Consider the following 26,782-nt stretch of genomic DNA (forward strand, 5'->3'; position numbering starts at 1 on the left):
ATGGTAAAAAATGTATTAAATAGTTCTTTTTTTTACCTCGGGTTACTGCGCGACTTGTACAACTCGAGCTTCGTTGTTATCTATTTGATGTGACTCTGAACCCCCTCGGTGGCAAATACCCCCATTATTCACTGTTACCCATCTAAAATTCTGTATATTTTATACTCCGTTTTCAGATTATATATTAATTCAATGTGTGAACAATAAATCTAATCCGTAGCACTCAGTAGGACGGGCTGGGCAGGAATATCTGACAGAAACCTCCCCCCTCAGTCAGGGCGCGCCTTCGGAACCGAGCCAGAAACCATGGAGAGAGGCTGTTGCTGGAAGTCGAGCACTGCATTGCAGTGGAGAGGGGCGCGAGGCGCTGGAGAGAGAGAGGGGAAGGGACGGGTCCATACAGCGGCAGAGGAGAGCGCGGACACAGTGAAGGAGACGGAGGGGACATGAAAAGGAATGAAAACTAGGGAGGGGGAGGGGGGATTGACCATCCTGCGGCTACAGTAAAACAGCCATCACCTCGATTCTATCATTAAAGACACACCTGCAAGTGAATGCCAATACTTATCCGATAAACGCCATGCTAGAGGCTTGGAGCTAACCCAGTGCAGGTGAATTACGAGATAACTCGATTACCTAGAATATCACTTATTGCTAACTAGCACTTGTATGGGACACAATATATGGTAACCTAGCACAGTAGAGCTAAACCCTGCAGGTGAATTACATTAGTAATCAGAATACCTACAATGCAAGATCCAGCCAGAGTGGTTCAATTACACCAGCAATCCACTGACTCCCCGCGGCAGACCACTGCAGGCGAATTACATTAGTAATCCGAAAACCTATAATGCAAGATCCAGCCAGAGTGGTTCAATTACACCAGCAATCCACTGACTCCCCGCGGCAGACCACTGCAGGCGAATGACAAGTTATAGTAACTTTTTATGGAATGCTTTATAATGCTTTTCTCTCCATTCGAAGGACCGCACCCAGCTGGTGTTAACTGTTTAACAGCACTTATTGTACTAACCTTGGAGAGAAGCCCGAGTTGGTTTTGTCAGAATCTGAACAGAACCAGGGGTGTGCAGATCACAGCAGATGCCAGCAGTGAGTGATCCTTTAACTCACTGAGCTTTCTTGGTGGCTTTATCAGATCCTGCCCACCACAAGAGCTACGACACCCAGGCTGGGGGTACAGAACAGCAGTGATCACATTCCGAGCATCTGATAAGCAACGAGGGTTGATTATAGCAGTAATCTGATTATCGATGCTATAGTATCTGTTGCCTGTATGTGAATTACAGTGGTAATTAAAATGACTGTAATTTCAGACTTAACCCCTTGAGGTGAATTAAAAATAGCAACTGTGTGATAACTTCTAATATTGGCGCCAATCGCTGCCAGTAAACGGTCGTAATCGGTTCACTCGCAATACTACGCCTAACGCAAGAACGTGAACTAGAAGAGTAATCGTATTATTAATCACATCAGAATTTATATCTGTGGTGAGTTACAATAATAATCTGATTACAATTGTAATTTCAATTCAAATGGAAACATTGGCTCTAAGACTATTGGTAATCTGATTACACATATTACTGACGAGTCCTACAGGGGACTTTTAAAGGCAATCAAATTACTTCTAGTATTACATCACACACCTTTAGGTGGACTGGAAAAGTAATCGGGCTGTCTGCTGCACTAGAGCTAACCATGTAGGGATTACATGGCACTAAAAGAGTATGTCGAATACAATGGCTGTTACAGTTAACACCCTGCAGGTGGGTGAAGAGGCAATCACACTACAGCGAGGTATGAAAGTGATCAAATATTACAGCTGGGCCCTCCAGATGAATGCGAACACTAAACACATTACCTACAATACTCCAGCTGACCTCTGCATGCTAGTTATGGTGGTGATTTGCAGCCTTGCGCATTAGAGCTTGCCACAGCAGATGAATTGCAATAGCCAGCATGACCCCAGTTTTCCCTACTAACCCTGGAGGTAAATTACAAGTGTAGGCAGCATTTGTATTCGTAGAGATGAACTCTACAATTTAATACGATTACATGTAATGTTAAAGCTAATCCTTGCAGGTTTAATACTGTTTGAATAGGATCCCTGCACATTTTCCTCCCTGCTTTTCCTGCACCTGATTTGCAGCAGTAAATGGATTACTAGTGCAGACGAGCTTTGAATCTTAAACTAACCGTTCTGTATTAGAGGATGGAGTTCTGGTCGGGAAAAGGGATTTCAGGGAGTTCCATGCCTTGGCAGGAGCTATTTTCGGGTTTGGTACCTATATACAGAGGGTGTATAACTAGTAACTATGTAATGATAACAGTGGAGTTAGAATGTATACCTTTTGTTTACCTTTCTTGAATAAATTGTTCCTAAACCAATGGACAATTGTGAGGTTCAGTGAATTTAGTCAATTATGTGGCCGCAGCCTTTATCGCATAATTATGGATTTATCATAATAATGACAGCAAATTCCACTAAAAAGGTTATTCTGATCCTAATGGATGAAAATAATACTGCAAGAGAATGTGCTGCATAATTTGCAGTTTTTCTGTATAATTTAGATAACCTTGCCTCATAATTTAGTCCTCCATGCCGCATTATCCTAGCAGCCATGACAATGTTAAAGCTCTCCAGAGTGGTTTGAAGCTGTCATCATGATGATGAAAACGATACTTATCACACAATTGTGAAATATTTTCTACAATTCACAGTTCCTTGGTATGTATGGGTTTTTATACCACTGCATTTTATGGAATAGAAGCAGCAAAATATAGTGTGTGTGTGTGTTTCAATAACGCTATTTAGAGCAACTGTACTAGTAAATGTGCATTCACACATTCATTGCTATAGTGCAAATGTCATACAGAAACTTACCATGAAAAAACACTTAACTGCCTCACAGATTGCATTTATCAAGTACTTTACAGAAGGAAACAACTTTCCTATTAATCACTAGGTCTCTTCATTGTGAATTTATAGACGCACATGCGCACAGTCGAATATTCTATTACCATTATTGAGGGAAGAGAAGGTCATCATTACTCCCTGGAGGCGTCATCTGTTGTGAGTCATGGCCCCTCCCACCCATAACGATGGTAATAGCCAGAATATTACATTCTATGCGTCTGCTCATACGGTGTATATATAACATGTATGTATAATATCCACAGTGACTGTATGGGGTCGCTCCTGCAAAAGTTAATATATCTGTCCTAACGTCAGATGGTCCACACGCCAGACATCGAGGTGTCTGTTCTGGATAGGTGGTGTATATCGGATGTGAGAGGTTGGCAGGCATTACTCTTATATATTGTTTTATCTCTAGATGGGAGGAAGAATACACCATGAGGGTCCAACTGCAGGACAAGGTGAACGAACTCCATGAGGTGAGGTCCAAGCCTGCATGCACTAGCACACTACCGACCCTCTTTTCACACACTACCCTCGCTTGTACTCTACATGCTGCCCACTGTTTGCAAGCTTCTTGTTCTTCACTTTCTACCCGCCACATGTAAGATGCTTGCTACTCATTCGCTACATCCTGCTTTCAAGCTTGCTGTTTACACACTGCTTTATGATTCAGAGCTCCCTGCTGCTTGCGTACTACCTGTTGCTCGCAAGCTACTCGGTGTTTGCAAGCTACCTGTTGCTTGCATGCTTTATGCTGCTCACGCATTACCTTCCACTTGCAAGCTACCTGCAGCTCGCATGCTACCTGCTTCTTGTAAGCTGCATAGTATTTGCATGTGATGTGCTACTTGCAGACCACCTGCCACTTACAAGCTGACTGCTGTTTGCTTTGTGGCTGTTTCTTGCACAGTACCTGTTGCATGCCAGCTATCTGCTGCTGACACTCTACTGGCTACTTGCAAGCTACATAATGTTAGCACACTACCTGCTGCTTACAGCAACCTACTCTCATATGCTACGTGGGGACGTATTATACAAAGTGCCCCGGGGGCGCAATGGGCATTAGCGTCAGCTGTGTGTGCCCCATGGCCACTTTGATATTACAGAAGAGGCCGCAGACGCTTGTGGGGACCCTTCTGAAATACAAATGGCACTGGTGCACATAAAGCTCCAGCGATATCACCAGAGGGCGTTACCTCATTTACATGGGGGCCTGACCCCATGCCAATGAGGAAATCCCTTTGCCTCTGCACCCGCGTCAGATTATGGATGTGGGCGCAGAGGAAAGGAGCTGTCAGGAGGCACACTGACAGTGAGTCCCCTGATGGCAACCCGGGGGGGGGGGGAGGGGGGGGGAGTAGAAATCAAGTTACTTACCAGTAACTTCAGTTATCCAGTATTGATATCATTCATAGATTCACATGCTTGAATCATTCCCCGTCGTCAAAGTGGGAGTCCCACGGAACAATAATAAAGCAGTAAGTAGTTGTATAATAGTCTATAATGGCAATAGAAGGTTAGTTTAGCACCCGATCTATGTCCTTTTAAAAAAAGAATCAAACTTAAACTATGACCAATCAGGTGACAGCATGCCCCAGAACCTTCCCAGCTGAGCCTGTGGTCCTCAGATTTTTTAGCACTAGTGGAGGAGTTTAACTTGATATATGAGGAAAGACTCTAAAGGAAGGAAGGTGGGTCGCATGTAAATCTATGAAAAATGCAAATACTGGAAAACTGAAGTTACAGGTAAGTAACTCGTTTTCTTATCCAGTATTGGAACTATCAGATTCAGAAGCTTGAACCAGAATAGCAAGTAGTGTGTGTATATATCTAAATCTATCAGAAATGTTATCTTATTCCTTTTGCTGATGGTGGGTTGTAAGATATAACAACAAAAAAAAAAATATATATATATATATATATCCATAGCTGAAATTGCAGCTATAACAATACGAATATAGCAATAATAACAATCATGATAATAATAAGGATTGAATGCAAGAACACCACAAGATGTACATATAACGTCCCTGTATTATGATGGGGATGGTAGAGAGATATCGATATTGTGGAATTGGGTCAGGGTGAATTGGACAGGGGCCCTAGAGGGGGTGGTTTATTTAGGCACGGCCCATCTTGTAGCAGTCATTGTGATGTTTGCTTTCTTATTGTAATAAACTTGCAATAAAGTTTGTTTAAAAAAAAAAAGAAAAAAAAAAGATGTACATATAACGTGTAACGAGAAGAGAAAAACATTGGAAAGAACAGAGGCTCACCTCATTGAAACAGATGTTGTAGTACTGCCTGTCAGACAGCTGTATCCCTGCGATGTGCTGAATCAAGGCAATAATGCTGCATGAAAGTATGTACGCTTCTCCACGTTGCAGGACGGCAGATCTTCTCCAAAGGGACACATGAGAACCAGACGGCTGTTGTGGAAACCGCTCTTGTAGAGTGCACCTTCAGATTAGAAAAAAACGGCTTGCCCGCTTTGGAATGGCAAAGTTGAATAGGTGTAGATTCATCTAGCAATGGTTGCTTTAGTCACAGGCCTGCCCAGCTGAGCTTGACCATAGGATACAAAGAGCTGCTGGGATCTACAGAATTGCTTGGTGCAATGCAAATAAAACTTTAAACATGTCTTTATGTCCAAAGTGTGCAGAGACTGTTCCACTGGAGTAGTCGGATTGAGAAGAAAGGTGCGAAGAATAACGGGTTCATTAAGATGAAACTGTGAGGGCGTCTTTGGTATAAACTTTGGGTTAGTACGAAGGATGACTGTGTCAGCTGTAAATTGGAGAAAAGGCTATTGGCTTGTGAACGCCTGAATCTCGCTCACCCTTCCTGCGGATGTGAGATCGAGAAGGGTGGCTACTTTCCTGGTAACGAATATGATGTCTGCCTTATGAATTGGTTTGAACTGTGGTTTGATGAGTTGGGAAACGACAATATTAAGATGCCACTCTGGTTAGGGAGGTTGTACCGGAGGAAACACTTGGAAAAGGCCCTTCCTGAACTGTTTTATTATTCTGGTGGAGCACAGGAATGGAACCCAAGAACAACATCTATATCTGGCTCTCGCTGCAAGATGTAACCTAACAGATGCATGCACAATACCTGAACAAGCAAGAGAGAGAGATATGGCAAGATTTGTTCCAGTGGTGCCTCCTGAGGGTGTAAGTTGCATTGTTGGCACCATAAACAGAACCTTTTTCAATTTAGTCTGTATGATTTATTGGTTCATTGTGCTCTAGCACTTGTCAAAATGTCCTTGCATTCCTGAGGAATCTTTACATCTCTAAATTCATGGAATTCAGGAGTCATGCATTTAATTGGAGAGAGCGTGAATCCGGGTGCAGAACTTTGCCCTGGTTGATGGTCAGGAGTACTGGTTTGATCCGCAGTCGAACTGGCCTGGACTCTGACATCAGGAGGAGTTCGGTGAACCAGTACTGCCTTGGCCACCGGGGAGCAATTAGTATCAGATAGTATCTCTCCAGCCTCATCTTGCTGAGAATCCTCTGGATCATGTAGGGGGGGGGGAAGCGTAAACATAAATCCCATACCATCTTATCAAAAACGCAATCCCTCATGATCCCGGGAGCGGTGCAGACTGGCGTAAAAACAACATTTGCTGTTGTGCCTGGTGGCAAAGAGATCTAGATGCGGTTTGCCCCAAAGGTGAAAGAATTTGCTCAACTCCTGTTGGTCTAGCTCCCATTCTTGGTAACCTTCCAAAGATCAGCTGAGCGCATCCACTACAGTGTTGTTTGAGGGTGATGTTGTGAATTGTCAGCCACTCCCAAAGGTTACAAGTATCCAAGGAAAGAGCAAGGGATCTTGTTCCTCCTTGCTTGTTCACGCAGTGCATGCCGGTCGTGTTATCGGCGCGAACTAGCACTGATGATCCTTGTATGTGAGGCAGGAAAGCATGGAGAGTGAGGAAGATGGCTTTGAGCTTCAGCCGGTTTATATGCATGGACCTTTGGGATGCAGACTATTTGCCTTGGATTTGGGCATTCTGAAGATGACCACCCCAACCTTCGAGGGAGGTATCCATAGTTATGACGAAATCTGGGATTGGTGGCAGAAAAGTGAGGCCTTTGGAGATGTGTGACATGTGGGTCCACCAGGTCAGTCCTTGAACCAATTGAGGTGTTAGTTGTATATGGTCGAACGACCCCTCTGTTTGAATCTACTGAAGTTGTAACTCTTCCTGCAAAGGTCTCATTTTGAGGCATGCTAGGGGCACAAGATTGATCGCTGACGACATCCCTAGCAAGGATTTGTATTGGCACACTGAAGCTGACCTTTTTTTGGATTGCTTTCGAGCTAGTTGCACTAGTTTGTGCAGTCTTTCTAGGGACAAAAAGGTCTTGTCTTGCGTGGTATCCAGAGAAGAACCTCGAAAGGGAATCCATTGATTTGGGATAGGAGATGATGTTTGTAGATTCAATGCGAGTCCCAATTTGAGAGAAAGGGTAATGCAGTCTTGGGTGGCCTTGGCAGCTTACATTGATGTTTGTGCTTTTAGGAGCCAGTCGGCCAAGTAGTGCTGGTGACCGCGTTTCCTGTGGAAAGCAGCAACTGGTGCCAGGCATTTTGTGAATAATCGAGGATCGGATTTGAGGCTATATGGTAGGAGCATGAACTAGTAGGGGATGCCAGCTACTGTGAAGAGAATTCAATGCTTGGGGTGAATCGGAATGTGAAAATACACATCCTGCAAATCGAGGGTGGTCTTGTAATCCTTATGGTTCAAGAGATGCAGGATGTCCGATACAGTGACCATACAGAAGGGTTGCTTCTTTAGGAATTTGTTGAGCGCTCTTAGGTCTAGAATGTCTCTCTACTGTCCTGATTTCTTCTTGACAAGGAAAAAACGAGAGTTAAAACCTGTGTTCTCCTGATTAAAGTGAACCCCCTCGATTGTGCCCTCGGAGAGCATGATGAGAGCCTCTTGTCGTAATAAGTGAAGACGGTGAGGTGCGAACCCCTTGGAGGGTTGTTTGGAGGTGTCTGATTGAACTTGAGGGTATGACCATAGGTTAAGAGATTTAATACCCACTTGTCCTTCGTAATTTGCCTCCACTGGGGCAGATGATTAGAGAGGTTTACACCCACAGGGACGGGTGAAGGGGTAGTAGCTTGCATCGAATCGAGGTCACTGCTTGTGCGAGATGACTCTGGTCGGTACGGGCTGCTTGCGCCTAGTTGTTTGTCTTGAGTAGGCGGCAGATAGTGGATGGCGGTACTGCTGCCGCCGATCTGGAGGTCTATATTGGGACTGATACTGCTGGTATCGCTGAGATGATCCTCTATATGAAGAAAAACCCCTGCCTCGAGCTCCTCGAAAGGTAAATTTGCGAAACTGCAATGTGCCAAAGGATTTAGCAGTGTCCGTGTCTGTTTTGATGGCAAGCAAGGCGTTATCGATGTGCTTCCCAAATAATGTATCACCGTCATATGGCATATCCAATATCTTGAACTGGACTTCTGGTCTGAATAAGGTCGACTTTAACCAACCCTGGCGGTGCAAAACAGCCGCTCCTACCAAATGATGCAAGCCAGTGGAAGCGATGTCAATTGCACAATTGATGATTTTCAGAGGATGTGCGCTCCCCTTCTTGTAATATCTTTCTGGCCTCTGAGTTTTGAGCTTTGGGCACAAGGTCTAACAAAGAGCCAATATCAGACCACATTTGTCTATCGTAGCAGCCTAAAATAGCTAAAGAATTAGCTGCGCGAATGGATAAGGCAGAAATTGAGAAAAAACGCTTCCCAATGTTATCCAATCGCCTGCCATCCTTATCGGGAGGCACTGAGATTGAAGTGGCAGGATTCACACCGTGCTGTGCTGCTTGAGAGACCATGGATTCAGCCTTGGGGTTCCTATGAGGCAGGCAAGAGAGTCATCAGGGGCTTTGTATTTTTTATTGATATGGGGCACCACAGCTGCCACGGAAGACGGAATTTTCATTAATTTGAGGCCCTCTTCCCAAATGTGATCCACTATAGAGATAGCTCGAACTGACTTGTGCACCTGCTCTTTAAAATCATACAAGAAGCAATCAGACTGCTTCACAGACATTGGCAGCTCAAAGCACACAGAAGCCCTTTCCATCAAATTATGGAAACCCCCAATGTCCTCAGAAGGGGAATCCGAGGAGTGCGTTGCTGATGGTGACGGAGTAGGTATCACATAATCATCCCACTCATCATCAGGTGGATGGGTGTCATGAATCTCACCCTCTTCTGTGTCATTGTCAGAGGATGATGGATTATCTCTGGGCGACAAAGACATAGCAGAGGCAGGTGTCATTCTTGGCGTTGGAGGAGGTGCCATAAGTGAAGTGGATGGAATAGGTGGTGGCAGAGGAGGTGGTGTTTTAGGGTCTTGTGCAAGATCTGGGAACCTTTTGTGATAATCCTGTAGCATTGTCTGCTAGTCTTGCGCCAAAGAAAAGGGTACCTGTACTTGTGATGGAGGAGGTGTATGCACTGGCAAGTGGGAATAATGGTGCCTAGAATTATAATAATGTCTGTAGTAAGAATCCTCTTTGTCGTCTTCATCCTGATATTTGACTTGCAATTCAGCGGGCTATGCGCGGTCCCTAAAGGCCAATCATCTTCTGAATTATCCAACTCGTTGAGTAGATGGTGCGGAGGAAGGGCGACACTTTGCAGGGTAAGTGTCATGAGGCTTCAGAAAAGCTTTTGGAGCTTGTATCCCAGCCGACGGTGTCGTCGACGACATCAATGATGAAGGAATTAGTGATGGTTCCATTGGCGGCTGCGAATTCAGCTTCATCAATGAGGCATCCGGTGACAACGGTTTTTCGGACAGCTTCCCCGATGATGGCTTTGAGGACAATGAGTCTGACGACGAGAGCTTCGTCGATGGTGGGTCCACCAACGAGTCCATTGTTGACGGCAAACGAGGAGATGTTAGTCAACGGTATGGGTGCAGTAACCCCTGACTAAGTCTTTGCCGCTGATGGCGCAGAGGATGAAACAGTGATGATCGTCGATGTAGAGCTCGTCGACTAGGGTATTTTCATCCACGGTACCTTCTGGATCTTGGTTGTCAATGTCGACGGCTCTGTAGAGGTATGTCAGTGCTTTGAAGAGTTAATAGCAGGGGTGGTAGGCTCTGAGGAAGCGCTTTTTGAGGAGATTTTCAACGTTTTCTCCTTTTTCTCAATTATTCTGAAAGACCCATGATGTGAAGTCTTATGAGTTTTTCTGCTTCCTTCAGAGGTCACCTGGTCATGGGATCTATCTCTCTCCTGAGGCTCAATAGAAGAGTTGCTGTCCTCACCTGAAGAGACAGTTTTGAGCTCTGGAGCCATAACAGGAGCCTTGTCTCTCAGTCTCGCAGTGTTTTGGAAGAAAATGTGTGATATATCCTGACGTCCTTCACAGAATGATGAGGATGAAGGTAATAGAGGCGTTCTTTATGCGTGTCATCCACTTATAATCTTTTATTCCCACAAGATTCGCAGGAAACTGAGCAGAGCTGAAGGGAGACTCCCTTCTACAACATGCAGTAGAAAATCTGAGTAAAACAGTCTCTGTTGGGAATGTTCTGGGGGGTGCTGTCGCCTGATTGGTCATATTTCAAGTTTGGTTCTGTTTTAAAAAGGACACCCAGAGTGTGAAAGGCAGCGAGTCTTCTAAGACCCTCAATGCTGCCTGGTGAAGGGGTCCACCTCTAATTCACGTTGGGTTCGCTATCAAAATAATGAGGCAAGCGCTGGAAACTGGAAGACAAGAAAAAAGTTTATTTCTCATGAGGAGATCACGTCAACTGCAGACACCGGGATGTCTGAGGGAGGTGTTCTGCAGTTAACTCCTTTGGCTCTTCCTTTTATACAGGTTTGACACAATGCATTTGTTTCCTCAACATGGTTACACAAGCTTGGAGTCCCCCCCCCCGGGCAGGTTGTCACAGAAGCCCAACAGTAATTCTCTTCCCACCCAGGTCAAACAGACAATCTTATCTTGCAGCTGGACCTTGCTTCAGGGTCTAAAACATGTGAGACCGGCCAGATCTAAGAGTCCGTTCTGTTGATAAAAACAGGTCCCATTGTTGGTAAAAACAAGTCTTGCTGTTTACAGTGCAATAAATCATGTTGCAAGAGTCTTTTTGGTGTTTGGAACCTGTTTGTGTAACTAGGTGCAGTGAGGGGTAGAGTGTCCAAAGGTTTGCCTGTAAACAGAGATGAGAGGAAAAACGAGTTTGTGGCAGCAAGTGGCGCTGAGGTTTGTTGTGGCAATAGAGTTTATAGCCCCCAGCACACATACCAGGTCGGTCAGAGGGATGCTAGTAAGGGCAGGGTGAAACAAAGGTGACCAACAGAGTACAAAATGGCTGTGATAGATTAAAAGGACTGTAGCTTATGTGCACATAGAAATTTCCACCAGACAAGATGGCGCAGGCAATGTTCACGATTGTCGTTTTGCTTTTAACATTGGCCCCTTTGAACATACCTAGCCAGCTTGTCAGTCTATTTCGATCTCCATAATGTCCTGTATCTCTTGATCATACATTACTCTCATTTTTGTTAGCCGAGTGTCCATAGTCTTAGGGTGCAAGGTAGTTATGCAAAGAGAACACAAAGGTGGTATACAGTGTATACCCAAACAACAACCACATATTGTCAATACTGGGACCAAGAGAATCATTGATAATTTCCAACCCCACTCCTTCAAGATGCCCCAAAGCCAACTTCCAATTGTCCAAGTCTCTGATCCCTGATGAATTTCTGAAGACAGTCTATGGAGATGTTCGATTGCTTCATAGACAGAAGGTGAATTATCAGGAATGTATACACAGCAGCTGGTACCAATGATGCGGCATGCTCCTCCACGGTCCGCCAGTACCACGTCCAGGACCATGCGATTTTGCAGGGTAACCAGACAGACTGCTTGGAGCTCAGCAGTGTTGTTGGTGAGGATACCAGCAGTGACGTTCAGGGCGGTCTCTACCGCTTGGGACAGATGTCTGATGGCTCGGAAGTTTGCCATCGGACCCCATAGCGGGATGAGCCCTTTTGCTGCGTCGAGGAACTGTGATGAGGCAGAGTCTGCTTGATCAGTGTCTTTAGAGCGCTTTTCTCGATGATGCTCTGCATGGGCTGTGTAGGTTGGTGGCAAAACAAAGGCGATGCAGCACGTGCCCCTCCAGTTTCTTGGGAGCCAGGTGTAGGCTTTGGTTCCACAAACAAAGTACAGATTGGGTGATACAACAAGCGCTGGAGGCTTGGCAGTGTTCAAAGTCCTTACAATGCTACAGGTGCTGTGACCCACATTCTTAGTCCCACAGCCTTCAATGCATACAAGGCCAGAGACGTTCACCACAGATAGGGCCACAGTCAGTGTTGCAGCAGTTCTTTTCTTCAGGTAGGAAAATGTGGCTCTGTTAGGATTATTGAACACTTGCATTTCCACTCGTTCTTTGGAGGGGACATTCATCGGGAATGTCGCATTGAAGGTGTGAGGGCATAAGGGAGTGGCTGTTCTTCCTGTTTTGTTTCGCCAGAACTAGTTGTAGAACTGGGCGATTGTTTCGTCGGAAGTGGCATTGTCTTTGTAACTTGTTTTGTAGGAGCATCATCCAGGCAAGGCAAGATCCATGAATAGAAAAGGGCGAAGGGATGAAAGGGATGGAATGTTCAGTGGCATGTGGTAATAGCCCACAGACCCAACAGTTGGTAGCATCGGTGGCAAAATTGTGCTAGTGCAACATCTGCACGAAATAATTATTCCAGAATTCTTTGCGTCGTTCTCGGAGATGTGGCGGTAGTGATACCAGGTAGTGTTCTTTCTTGGTTGCATGGTGGCTGACAATGTTCTGTATGCAGGTGCATTCTCTTCAATGATCCAGAGTGCGACCATTAGCAGGAGACAGGTAAGAAATGCGGCTACAAGTGCATTTGACTTTGTGCTGTGCAGGTTAGCAGTCTTGGTGTCTTTGCGGTGGCTTTGCAGGTGTTCAGTTTCTTCAATCATCTTCGAGGAGCTCAACAACAGGTAGGACCACAGACTTTTGTCTGGCGCTTTCCTGGTAGCGTTGTGTGACTGTGCTACCGATCTGAGACCTTGACTCAGTTAGTGGCCTGGTCGTTGGAGCTCCCTCCTTTCGTCGATCTTAGGTTGTACCCTTTCTTGGATGCCACCGTGGAGTCGGGAAATTCTGATAGTTCAAGGGTGTCTTCTTGTGGGAGCAACTCAGAGCTGGTCGGTTCTTCGCGAGTACTTCCTCTTGCACCTCCACCCCTTCACAGGTTGCCAGGGTTGGAGGGACTCGCTTGCAATGATGAGCGTGCAGCCAGTTTCGTTTTCCTTCTACTCGGAGGGCAGTTCGGGTGGTGATCAGGACTTGCCAGGGGCCCGCCACCTAGGCTCCAGATTCTTCGTTCTTTGGAAGTTGCGAATCACTACATGGTCGCCTGGCTTTATTTCATGTCCCGGGACCCTGGATACGTCAGGCAAGGCTTGCTGCACCTGTTGGTGGATAATTGTTAGCTCGTTTGTCAATTTATGCAAATAATCCGACATTAATATGTTCGGGACATCGTTAATGGAGGTGGGTCTTGGTGCCGCCCAAATGTTCATAGGCCTGCCGAAGACCACCTCATACGGGGTCAGTCTGTGTTTGGTTGGGGTGGAGCGCATTGATAGCAATGCCGATGGAAGGGCGTCGGGCCATTTCAACCCGGTCGTGGGAACTATTTTGGCTAGTTTTAGCTTCAATGTTGCATTGTGTCTCTCTACCAGGCCTGCTGATTGGGGGTGGAAGACGGCATGGAACTTTTGTTTTACCCCCAACCCTCTCAGTATGTTCTGTATCACCTTGGCTACGAAGTGGGGGCCGTTGTCGCTCCATAAAATTCTGCAAAGGCCGTATCGGGGGAAGAATTCTTTCAGCAATACTTTTGCAGTGGCTAAGGCGGTATTGTCGCGGGTGGGATATGCCTCCACACATTTGCTAAAAGCGCACACAACCACTAGGACATATTTTAGACCATGGCATCTCTCTAGTTGAATGTAATCCATTTGAAGGATTTCAAAGGGGTGGTCAGGGACTCCAAACCCTTCCCGTGGTACTACTGTCCCCTTCCCTGGGTTGTGTTGTAGGCAGACTATACATTGTTGTACTAGGCCTTTTGCAGATTCTGCTATCTTGACATTATGCCATACTCTGGTGATTAGTTCGATCATGGGGGTGGAGCCTATGTGTGCTGGTAAATGTGCCATGGTCAATATGGGGATGAGGTAGGCATTGGGTAACAGCCATTTATTTCCGTCTTTAGTTCTCCAACAATCTTCCTCGTCTTTTAGTCCCACCTTTTCCTACTCAGTCAATTCGTCTTGTGTGCCTGTAGTCTGTATGTCCCTTACAGTGGTCCTAGTGTCAGTCCATTGTTCAGCTTGTGACCTGGTCACATACATTCGTGTCGTAGTTCTGTCTCCTGCCGTGGCTCGGGCAGTAACGTCTGCTAGTGCATTTCCCTGTCCAATGAGATCAGTCACTTTCCTATGTGCTTGGCATTTTATCACTGCTAACTTCATGGGGAGGAGGACTGCTTGCGTCAAGGCGGAGACTAAATCTCCATGCAGGATGGGTGTACCTTGTGAAGTTAGAAACCCTCTTTCTTTCCATAAGATCGAAAAATGGTGAACCCCCCCGAAGGCATATTGGCTGTCGGTGTACATGTTAACTGTCATGTCAGTCGCTAGGATACATGCTCGTGTGTGGGCAATGAGTTCTGCAGCCTGGGCTGAACGTTGGGGAATACGGGCTGTTTCCAGAACGGTTCAGGCTGTGGTGACAGCGTATGCAGCTGAGGTGGTGCCGTCGGGGAGTTTGATGCATGAACCATCCACCCATAGTTCTCCATCTGGTTCTAGAAAGGCGGTGTCTCTGAGATCTATTCTACTCTTTATTTGTTCATCGGTTAGTGTCACACAGTCATGTAGTGGAGTCACGCTAGGCTCATTTTCGGGTAGGGGTAACAGTGTGGCTGAATTGAGGGTGGTGCAACGCTTTAGAGTAATGTGCGGTGCTAGCAGGGTCAACTCATATCCTGTCAGTCGGGCGCTAGTCAAGTGTTGGGTTTTGGTCTGGTTTAGTACTGTGTCGACTGCATGGGGTACTGGATTGGAGAGCACTATTCCTTCGCTCTGGCATATTGATACTGCTGCAGCTGCCACAGCGCGCAGGCACGCTGGCAGCGCTCTTGCTACTGGATCGAGGGTGGCAGAGAAATATGCACAAGGGTGTTGTTTGTGACCAATTGATTGTGTTAGGACAGACAATGCACATCCCCTCCCTCTCGTGCGTGTAGAGGAAGAGTGGTTTGGAGTAATCTGGGGTTCCTAGGACAGGCGCTGAACAAAGGGCATTGTGTAATTCTTTAAAGGCTGACTGGCATTCGGGGGTCCAGGAGAGGCGAGGGGATGTCTTTAGTCAGGAGGGAGAGAAGGGGTTTGACAATGAGGCTAAAGTTCGGTAACCACTGTCGGCAAAATGAGGTGAGGCCTATCAAAGAGCGGACTTGCTTCTGATATTTGGGGACAGGGGTGTCTAGAATTGTCTGGATCCTGTCAGGCATGAGTTTCCTCCCTTCGTTTGATAAAAGGTGACCCAAATAGGTCACTTGTGATTTACAGAACTGCAATTTCTTTCGGTAGACCTTGTGACCATTCTCAGCAAGAAAATGGAGTAGTTTGATGGTGGCTGTGACTGCTATTGGTATGGTGTCTGCTGCTAGAAGGATGTCGTCTACATATTGTATTAGTGCCACTTCATCTGGCAATTGTATGGCGTCCAATTGTCTTGTAAGCGCCTGGCTATAGATGCTTGGGCTCTCAGTGTACCCCAGAGGTGCTCTGCAAAACCTGTACGAACAGGAGTTTAGGGTGAATCCAAATAGACAGCGGCTGTCCTCGTGTATAGGTATGGAAAATAATGCGTTTTTAGGTCAATTACAGTGAAGGTAGTGGCAGCGGAAGGGATTAAAGTCAAAATTGTCGTGATGTCGGAAACTACTTGGTATTGTGGCACTACTATTTTGTTTATCTCCCGCAGGTCAATGATGAAGCGGTAGGCTTTTCCGTCTCCCTGTCTCTTTACAATCAGTAGTATGGGACTGTTACAAACGTTGCTCACTACTTCCTCTACCACCCCTGCCTCTACCAAGAGTGTATGATCTCTGTCAGTGCCTTCTCACCCTCTGGCGATATTTTGTACTGCGGTACTTTCGGTAGGGTTGCGTCCTGTCGTATTGGTACGTGTACTGGGTCAATCATCATTGGTCCTACGTCTAAATCAGCTTTAGCCCATAAGTGTGATGGCAAAGTGTCCAGTTGGGATGCGTCAGTCTCGGAGATGGGAAACATGTGCTGAGAAGGGTTCTCTCTATGGCGCTGAGGGTTGTCATACAGGATGACACGCACTCCGTCTGGTGAGCATCTGATAGTCGCATGGAAGTGTTTCAAAAGGTCGAGGCCCATAATGGCGTCTGGGGTGTTAGAAGAGAGGAGGAATGTATTTTCGACGCTATTGACGTCAAGGTTAAAAGGGATCGGTCGGGACAAAGGGTTGCTGGTGGGTGTACCGTCAAATCCTATTGAGGTCACATGTGAGCCTGACAAGGGTGCCCTTGGAATCAGTCGTTTGGATAGTGCACTACGTGTTGCTCCCGTGTCTACCAAAAATGGCGACTTTGTGCCCAGGACCTCAGCGGTAACATAAGGGCCTTGCTGATCAACATAGAGCTCGACTGGATCCCTCCCTTGCCCCTGGATGTCCTATGCAAAGTCATACGTATTGTCATAATCTTTTCGTTTGGTACTGATTCTGTTTGGGATGGTCAAATGCGTTCACTCTTCCTGGCCTTTCCTCATTTGCTTCACTCGCGTTCCCTCTCCCACGTCCTCTTCCTCTCTGTCCACTTGCTATTTCCCTCGTCCCCCTGCCCCTACCAGCTCCTAACAAAGCCGGGCATTGGGTTTTCCAGTGTCCATATTCTTTGCAAAATGCACATTGATCCTGTCCTAGGTCTTGGCGTCCCACATATGATGTCGATGAATTGTTTCTAGGTGGCTGTACTCTAGGGGTATTCTGCTGGTATCCTCCTCTATATTGCTCCCTTCCTGTATTCGCCCCCTGGAGTTGTGCTATCATCACCCTTTCCTTCAAGTCCTTCTTTTTCCTTTCTGTAGCCCTGTCATTTTAGTTTCTCTGATGCTCATAGTACTGGGCCATTTGGAGAATGGCCGCCGGTTTAGATGCTGCCCAGCTACTTTCGCTGGCTTGTAATTTCTGGGATACATCTGGCAGTAGCCCTTTGATGTAGTTCTGCACAAATAAGTGGTGTCCGGTTGCGGTGGACATGTCTTGTCCACTGCAATCAGAGAACACCATTTCAAATCTGGAGAAATACTCTGAGACATCCTCTTGTGGTTTGTGGCGGCACGCGGTTACTATGGACCAGTCTATCTTTTTCTCTGGGATCAGTGTTTTCACTTTCTGCACTATTTTGTCAGGGAGGTCCAATATTGCTTTAACCGTTTTTTGACCAGGGTTCCGCTGTTTATCGAGTGTGTTTAGTTGTTCCCAGGTGTTAGACCTGTCAGCCCTTTGGGTGGTCCCTCCTCATCATTATTTATTTTGTCCCACTTTTGCCTCAAACCCTGTTAGTATTTTTCCTTTTTGGGAACCACCAGACTTTTTCGTATTGATGCAGATTCAGGGAGCCATTTTACCTACCCCTGGAACTTCTGTCTGAGGGCCTGAAACACAAAATGGTGGCCACCCATTGTCACCTGTGACATCACTGGAACCTACCAGCACCTTCCAGAACATTCCAGAACCCTGTGACAGTGTGAGGCAGGTTTAGAATGTTGGGAAGCTAAAGCCAGAGTTGACAGTTGGAGCTGGCAGTTGGCACCTGACTGGTGAAGAGAGAGGAGCAGAAACCTGAAGGAGGAAGGAGTGAGGCAGCAGGGGTGGAAACTTGTGCCTGGAGTGGGGTCCATAAACCCACCCTTGATACTAGTCCCTACTGACTGAGCCCAGCCTGGAGCCCTGTGTGGGAAAAAGCAAGACAAACCATCTTAAGGACCTGGACAGCAGGAACAGGCCTTAGAAGTAAAGAAAAGCAAGAATCTGACCTGTTTATTGGTTTCCCTGGAATCCGACGTCGAGAAGCCTGAGACCGGGAGCCCGAGGTGGAGAAGCGGCGCTGACTGGAAAGCAGACGTCGTACCCGGAGCCGCCAGAGGTCGAGAGAGGGCGCCGACGGAGGTCGTGGAGAGTACCAGAGGTCGAGGAGGAAGTCACCCGAGGTCGAGTGTGCGGCGTCGACGGGGGAGTGAAGTCCGCCCTCCGGAGTCGCCGCAGACCGAGGTGAAGCGTGCCGGAGGTCGGGAGTGGAGATCGCACTCCGGAGTCGCCGGAACCTGAAGAGAATCGTGCCGGAGGTCGGGAGTGGAGGTCGCACTCCGGAGTCGCCGGAACCTGAGGAAAGGAGCACCGGAGGTCGGGAGTGGAGATCGCACTCCGGAGCCGCCGGAAGTCGACATCGAGCCGAGGCCGCCGACATCGAACCGGAGCTGCCCGAAGTCGACATCGAGCCAAGACAGCCCGACGTCATCGAACCGGAGGTCGACATCGAGCCGAGGCCGCCGACATCGAACCGGAACCGCCTACCGGCGTCGTCAAGAACTGACATTGTGCCGAGGCCGCCGACATCGAACCGGAACCGCCTCACGGCGTCGACACGACTCCAGCGGCGTCGGAGCTTCATAAAAAGGGCAGTAAGTGGAATAGAGGGCGCCTAAGGCCCTGTGGAGCCCTAAGAGACCATCCTAGGGGATAAAGAGGTGTTAGGACCAGCCTGGAAGTGCCAGGGGTGGACTGAGACTAATACAGTGACCTTTGTGAGGGGTTGTGTAGTTTGGGAGAGCAGATTCCTAGATTACCCTTGATCTACCTCAGTTTTAGCCTCAGCCTTACCCAAGCTAGGTGAGACACCCTCAGGCCATCCACCTAACCACAAGCTGTGACTGGGCCAAATCAGCCCATAGTATTTTAAATGTGATCTGATTTTACAAATGTCATGGTTGGCTGATATTATTTATTGAGGGTACTGTATTTATTGTATTTATCTAAGTTATTCCTGTAATGTATTTATTGTCCTGAGCTAACTTATTTCTGTACAGTATTTATTCCCTCATAGTATTTATTTGACCTGATCCTATTTATTGCACCTGTAAAGTATTACTATTTATTTGACCTGCACTTTTTAAGGAGAAGCTTGTGTACTGTGATTGTATTATTATTTATTCAATCAGCAACTAAGAGAAAAGAAGATAAACACAGATATTTTCATAATTTTTAAGGTGTAGTGTCGTTTTTGGAACGGATGCACGCATGGTTATTGTATGGGTATTGCGTATGCTTAACACGGTGCCTGACCCCTGACCACTCGAGCCAAGCTACCACTGTGTATGTCTGGAGAGACCCCGTTACCACCACCCTTTCCGGTGTGGGAGTGGGGTTTTTCTAACACCAGGTATGACCAAGCAGTTTGGTATGGTCTATTTTCCTAATCTGTTTCCACACATCTGCTGGCAAACATAACCCGAAGAACAAGTCTATGTCGGCAAGTGTCATTATTGTTGATTCCAGAGCGGTACCTAGCTCGGTGTAAAAGGCGGTGGGGTTTTTTCGTAAATCCGGTAAAGATTTACGGAACATCAAAATGTCCTGTCTGTCCCATGGCTGATACACCCAAATGTAGACCACCCTTCCTCTAGCGTCTTGATGGTTCATATCGTCATGAGTCCCTTGTCCTCTAGGAGGTACCCAATAAGGGGCAGCTTCTTTTATCGGCATCATGCTATCTGGTTTTTCCACCAGGGGGTCCTGCTATCTTAGATGTTCTGTCCTTATCTATCCGTCCTTGTTCCACAAGGTGACAGAATACTTCCAGTGTGGATGAAAAGAGTTCTGTAACATTGATGCTGCCTTCATCTCCGGTGTCTACTTTCCTATAGAGAGCTACTAATCGCTCGGGCCCTACATCTTGGTATTTCTCTTCATATGCAGTAAGAGTGTGGTAACAGAGACGTACAATAAAGTATCGTTTGTTATTTTCAACATAGGAGTTGCATATGCTAGTTACATAATCTTCTGTCTCCTTCCTATCTATGAGGGATTTAACTATTTTATCAATGCCTGATCGCTCATTTGTACTTAATCGCGGAATCCTGGGCGCTCCTTTTTCTTTTGATCCTACCTCTACTACTGTATCCTTTGATGAGGCATTTGGTGTGGGTGACTCGGTGGGAGCAGAGGCGGTGGAGACTGAGGCGATCGTGCCACCTCCGGCTATACTTTGGGGGTCCTGGTGTTGTACTACGGGATGAGTAGGGGCATAAGGGGGTGGCATGTATATGATATGGGGACCTAACAATAAATCATCATCTACCCTTTGTTTTGCCGGCAACTCAGGGTAAAGAGTTGAGGGCGTTCTAACATGGCATTGACCTGATATTTTTGATTCCTGTTCCTTTTTATCGATTTCTTTTTCTTTTAGTTTTTCTTCTAACTTTTTACAGGCTTGGTAAGCTGGTTTTCGCGTTTCTTTATCTTGTCTAGCTTCGTCTCTTTTCTTTCTTTGAGCTGCCTCTTTTCGCCATAAACCAAAACTGTCAAACATGGCTGGTCTACTTTTCTTTTTGTGGAGAGCTAATTCTAACGTTTCTATTTTAGCGGGTTCAAAAGATCCTATCAGTGGACACTGATTTACCCGGTCCTTCCTAGTGTATTTATGCCATAGTTTGCTATATGCTACGGTGGCTAATCCATACTTTACGTACATGTCCTTGTTAGGGGTGCCTTCCGGCGGCGCCGGCTGACTGACCTCTAACAAACCGTCCAGTCCAAAACAATTACAAACAAACAATCTAGAGAAAACAGGCATGACGTATTTATCGGTCAAAATGAATATCTCAATTAATTTAGACAAAAAGTCTGCACTACCTGTCCTTCGCTGTCTGCAAAGAGAGAATATTCCTATTCTTCGTTGTTTGCAAGCATGGAATGTCTCAAATAACTCAATAAAAAAGGAATACTAGTATTTCAATCAAACTATTCAATCAATCAATCAATCAATTTAAGTTGTTTTTTCATGACCTTACCCGGACCGTATGGACAGTTCTTCGTCTTCCCCTTCCAGCGCCTGGTTGTCCTCTCACTCCAACAATCAATGCGGCGTTCCTCTAAGATCCCAGTCAGGACCGCAGGTCACTCGAGAGAGAGGTCCGTTCGGAACCGGTGAAGTTCAGTTGATCGGCAGCAAGACGAGGGTCTTCTCAGGCAGGTATACCCCAATCGTTTAGTCGTTCACTCCGTCGTTAGGACCTCTCTACCGGACCCACAAGTCGTTGATGGGCCCTCACGTTTGGGTGCCAATTTGTGAAAGGCAGCGAGTCTTCTAAGACCCTCAATGCTGCCTGGTGCAGGGTTCCACCTCTAATTCACGTTGGGTTCGCTATCAAAATAATGAGGCAAGCGCTGGAAACTGGAAGACAAGAAAAAGGTTCATTTCTCATGAGGAGATCGTGTCAACTGCAGACACCGGGTTGTCTGAGGGAGGTGTTCTGCAGTTAACTCCTTTGGCTCTTCCTTTTATACAGGTTTGACACAATGCATTTGTTTCATCAGCATGGTTACAAAAGCTTGGAGTCCCCGCCCCGGGCAGGTTGTCACACAAGCCCAACAGTAATTCTCTTCCCACCCAGGTCAAACAGACAATCTTATCTTGCAGCTGGACCTTGCTTCAGGGTCTAAAACATGTGAGACCGGCCAGATCTAAGAGTCCGTTCTGTTGAAAAAAAAAGGTCCTATTGTTGGTAAAAACAAGTCTTGCTGTTTACAGTGCAATAAATCATGTTGCAAGAGTCTTTTTTGTGTTTGGAACCTGTTTGTGTAACTAGGTGCAGTGAGGGGTAGAGTGTCCAAAGGTTTGCCTGTAAACGGAGATGAGAGGAAAAACGAGTTTGTGGCAGCAAGTGGCGCTGAGGTTTGTTGTGGCAATAAAGTTTATAGCCCCCAGCACACATACCAGGTCGGTCAGAGGGTCAGAGGGATGCTAGTAAGGGCAGGGTGAAACAAAGGTGACCAACAGAGTACAAAATGGCTGTGATAGATTAAAATGACTGTAGGTTATGTGCACATAGAAATTTCCACCAGACAAGATGGCGCAGGCAAAGTTCACAATTGTCGTTTTGCTTTTAACAAGAGGCTGCTAAACTAACCTTCTATTTCCATTATAGCCCATTATACAACTAATTACTACTTTATTATTGTACTGTGAACTCCCACTTCTACAATGAGGAATGATTCAAGAATGTGAATCTATGAAAGATCCAATACTGTTTAAAAGAGGGTCCTATTGACCCCCCAGACATCCCCTTGAAAACAGGTGCAGTCACTCACTGCACCTGCCTGCAAAGGGATCTCTCTCCCCTTTTAAAATTGTAGGCGGGTTGTTGACTACACCATGAAACAAGGCGCGGCTGCTTCAAACCTGGTCCGTATTTCACTTGAATGTGCTGCCCCTAGGTCAGCACGACTTCCCCGCTGCCCTGGGGGCAGCGCATTCCATCTAATACAGTGCACTCTCCTTGTTGGCACCGAGCATACCATTTGAAAGGTACGCCTGGTGCTAACAAGGAAAATATGCCACATTCTGTAATACGACCCCAGGTGTTTTGCACTCTACCTGCTGCCTGTACGCTTCTTGTTGCTTTCACGATGCGTTTCTTCTGCTTATCTGTTAAGTTTAGCTGTGTCTGCTGCTTACCTGCTACACTATGCTCAACAACCATTTACTGTTCACACTCTATCCTCACAGCTCACCTCCACTGCTAGCACGCTGTTCGCACAGCTCACACCCTGTCGTCCCTGTTCTTTTCTCCCCTCTCCTGCTTAGGAGGCACAGGAGGCCGACGCCTGCCAGGAAGAGTTGGCAGCAAAAGTGGGCCAACTGAAGGCCGAACTGGTGGTTTTCAAAGGGCTAATGAGCAATGTGAGTAAAAAAGACACCTCTTCCCCTCACATGTGTTCTCGCCCACATCCTCCCAACATCCCAGCAGTGTGCCTCCTCCTCTGACGGCAGCACAAGTGACTTCTCACAGCATATCCAACTCCTACAAGCAATGGCCTGTCGTTGTGTGCTGCCTCCAGCTGTACCCTGACACTTGTAGCTTCCACCAGTAGTTCCCTCTGTGTGATCTTCCTCATTGCCCTGTTGGTGCTTTTGGGCTGGGATTCCGATGAGGGGAGGATTTTTCCTGCTTCCAGGTTTTTGAGTTGTCTTGATATTAAGTAGGCGGATTGTGTCATATGGCCGAGTTACGGCTGGAGGAACATCCTTAAGGTTAGGGTTGTGGTGTAAGCATTGCTTATGGTTCGTGTGTTGGTATTTAGGCTAGACTTGGTTTTATTTAATAATTAATTCATTTATAAATTTGATTTTTATATAGAGTGGACTTCGTTCAAAGGATTTGGAGCTCCTTACATAAGAAGTGACACTTTACATATGGATAAGAGTTCCACAAACATTACACATGGAGTAGCAAGTCACAAACACGTACAAAGTTACCCAAACTCTTGATATTGTAAATGGTGAAGGATAAACAAGGCACCGCGCTTCTTATTAGCCATCAATAATCCTGATAGTCCCATGAAAAGAAATGTCGGGGGTGTTTACCCAAGATGAGAGAAAGTGGTGGGTAGAGATCGTTACAAGGTAAAGTAATCTGGCAGCGACGTTCTGACAGTTTGGAGAGGTGGGGTAGTATGCCAGGCAGCAGAGAACAGGAAAAGGGCAGGCGAGAAAGAATGGGACCAAAGTCAGGAGCAAACCTTAACAAGATGTTAACTTGCCTAGAAGAAGCAGTCCAGTGAGAAGCTGGCTTAGGAGACTTCATTAAAAGTATCTTTGGAGGAGAATGTCTTTCAGTTCACCCTTGAATATAGGAAGTGAAGTGGTTCATAGGCCCAGTGGCAAAAAAAATCCAGACTCTGGTAGCACTACCCGAAAAAGATTGTGTCATAGTGCATCCCTTCTTAAAAGTCAGGGGTTCAAGAAGCAGTGTGTCCAAGCCCGCCAGGTATCTTTAGCTTTGATGCCAGGTATTGAGGAGTGGGGGTGTATACAGCCTAATGATTACAATATGGGAGTTGGAGTTCAGTTTGGTTGCAGTTGGGTTAGATTTCGAATATTAGTTTCTTGGTTCTGGTTCTGAATTAAAGTTGATGATTAACATTGGAGCATGGTTTGGTGGTTGGAGTTTTTGAGGGCTAGCGATTTGAGTGGGGTTAGGTTAGGGCTTTGGGTTGTTCTGCAGTTGTGATTATGTTTAGGGCCAAGTCTGGTGTTACTCCGAGTGGATCTGAGGTAGTCTATAGAAAGTTAGTGCATGTTAAATGTGTAAAGATGGGACTGAAGCTTGGGATAATGTATGATGGAAAACCCGTCCTAGTGACAGGAATGGGTCTGCTGTTTAGGACTGGTGTTTGCAGAGAGGACCGACCTGCTTTGGGGTTTTAGGTTGGGTTGGTGTTTGGGTATGGGTTAGTTTAAGAAATGGGAAGGGCTGTGGTTTGGTTTGTGATTGTGGCCGGCAGTGGAATTTGTATACAGATTGTGGTAGATTCAAGGGTATGCTTCGGTTGTGTATTATTGATGATATAATTGGCCACATGTGCTGAGTTAGAGATGAAGGAGTTGGGTTAGATATAGGGATGTGATTGTAGGGACTGGTCTATGGTTAGGGTGTTGTTGTTTTGGATTAGATTTGGTTTAATCTGCTGATGGAAATTGCTTCAGCTTTCAGTAGGATTAGGTTTGGAATGTTACCCTATTGGCTATGGTTTTGACATAATGGACTGAGTTGGTGGTTAGAGTGTGGTAATTTCAATTGAATTGGGTGTGTGTGTTAGAGTGTGGGCTGGAGCTGAGTTGGTGTGTGGCTTTTGGCTTAAGAAGGGTTGTGCTTCGGCTTGGGATAATGGTAGTGCACTGGGAAAATAGACAAGGTCTTTGGATAGTATTAGGTTTATAGTTGGAGTTGAAGAAGGAGTGGAGTAATGAACTTGGCCTTAGGTATCGGATTCGTCTGTGGTTGGGGCTGGGTTTGAGCTAAGACTTTTTGGCTTTGTGCTTAATTATGGGTTAGGACGAGGTTAAGGAGTAAGGAGAAAATATCCTAATTGTAGCCTTTTTGAGTAATTAGTTGAGAACGAAGTAAGGTATGGAGATTAGTTTCTAATGTTTTGGGTTTATTTTCTTAGTCTCATATGGTTTCGGTCTGATTAGCGGTGAATCAGAGAGGATGATGCCATCCATTTGTAGTGCTTTGTGTTGGAGTTGGGGTTAGATGGATGTGTTCTACACGTCACTTTGCATGTTAGATGCTACGGGAGATGCATCTGCCTATGCCCCATTGGCTCATGTTTTCTGAATCGTGTCTTCATTTCCTTATCTCTGTTTTGCCGACACCAGAATCTTTCCGACCTGGACACCAAGATCCAGGAGAAGGCCATGAAGGTGGACATGGACATCTGCCGCCGCATCGACATCACTGCCAAACTCTGCGATGTGGCCCAGCAGCGCAACTGCGAGGACATGATCAAGATGTTCCAGGTGAGGAAGAGAGGGGACCTAAGGACTCACGGAGGCAGGGACCCAGGGCATGGAGACACATGTGGGCGGAGACACTTCCCTTAGGCTAGGCGCCTCACAAACATACAAGGGCCTGGGGCTCTTCAGGAGCCCCAGAGGTTTGGAGCTCCAGGTACGCCTATACTCGCAGAGACCAAGCAAAGAGATGCAGGTGCAAAGGGACAGAGACTTAGGAAGAAACATCAGCAGAGACACTGGGGCATACAGATGGGTCGGAGAAAGATTGAGGGAAAGACAAGGAAGAGAACTATAAGTGTATAAGGAGACATAAACAAGAAGAAAAGACACAGACTAACATACAGGGGCAGAAGCATTGGGGCATAAAGGGTGTCATAGGCAGAATCTCTGACAGAATAAGTCAGACAAGTAGAGCGGGAGAAACGGAAGCAGAGAAACAGAACGATATGGAGGCTCGGAAAGATGCAATGTCAGTAAAAGACTTGGGGGCGGAAACTCAGGGTTAGAGTAAAAGGACAGGGAGAGTAAGACAGTGGAAGGGGGTACAGGTGTAAATGGAGCTAGGATAGAGCATGAAAAGCAAGTTAAAGAGACACTGTAGTATATAGACCTGGGGACACAGAAAACAGAGAGTTGAGATACGGGAGACGAACACAGAAGCTGACATAGGGCAGTGCTTAATTTGAGCCAGTGGTTTCCAGTGCTCGGTACCGGCACTTAATTATCAACACAGGTGTTTGTGACACTCTGCCGCAAGGTAGCGCTGTGTGGCTAATTTATAGAGGACCACAACAACAGGCAATTATTAATTCAATATCCATAAAAAATTACTATTAACTGCCGCCCAAGCCATTCTTACAGCTTTGGGGGCCTGAAATAGTCTAACTTGTCACACTTGTAGGAGAAGTGTGATGGTTAGTAGTTGTGTTGTTAGTATCATTGGGAGCATAGCAGGGGCAATGTGTGGTGCAAGCTTCAGTGGCCTCCTGACGAGAGCCCAGGCACTTTTTTTTCAAACAAATTAAGCATCAACAGTGCTTAATTTGAGCCGGTGGTTTTTAATGCTCAGCACTGACACTCCGTTATCAACACCAGCACTTATGACAGCTTGCCACAT

At 46.3% G+C, this 26,782-nt stretch overlaps 1 protein-coding gene across 3 annotated transcripts in view; it reads left to right on the top strand.

Moving 5' to 3' along the window:
* Positions 1 to 26,782, top strand: part of IFFO1 (intermediate filament family orphan 1) — a 147,944-nt gene that overhangs the window by 57,429 nt on the left and 63,733 nt on the right. For 2 of the 3 annotated variants that reach the window (XM_085619814.1, XM_085619815.1), the window contains exons 2-4: positions 3,354 to 3,414; positions 22,951 to 23,046; positions 25,528 to 25,668. In XM_085619814.1, coding sequence (XP_085475940.1) covers positions 3,354 to 3,414; positions 22,951 to 23,046; positions 25,528 to 25,668 — 298 coding nt within the window. The remainder of the gene's footprint in view (positions 1 to 3,353; positions 3,415 to 22,950; positions 23,047 to 25,527; positions 25,669 to 26,782) is intronic. The other variant, XM_085619816.1, reaches the window with a different exon arrangement.

This window comes from Triturus cristatus, chromosome 7 (assembly GCF_964204655.1).
Source record: "Triturus cristatus chromosome 7, aTriCri1.1, whole genome shotgun sequence".
NCBI lineage: Eukaryota > Metazoa > Chordata > Amphibia > Caudata > Salamandridae > Triturus > Triturus cristatus.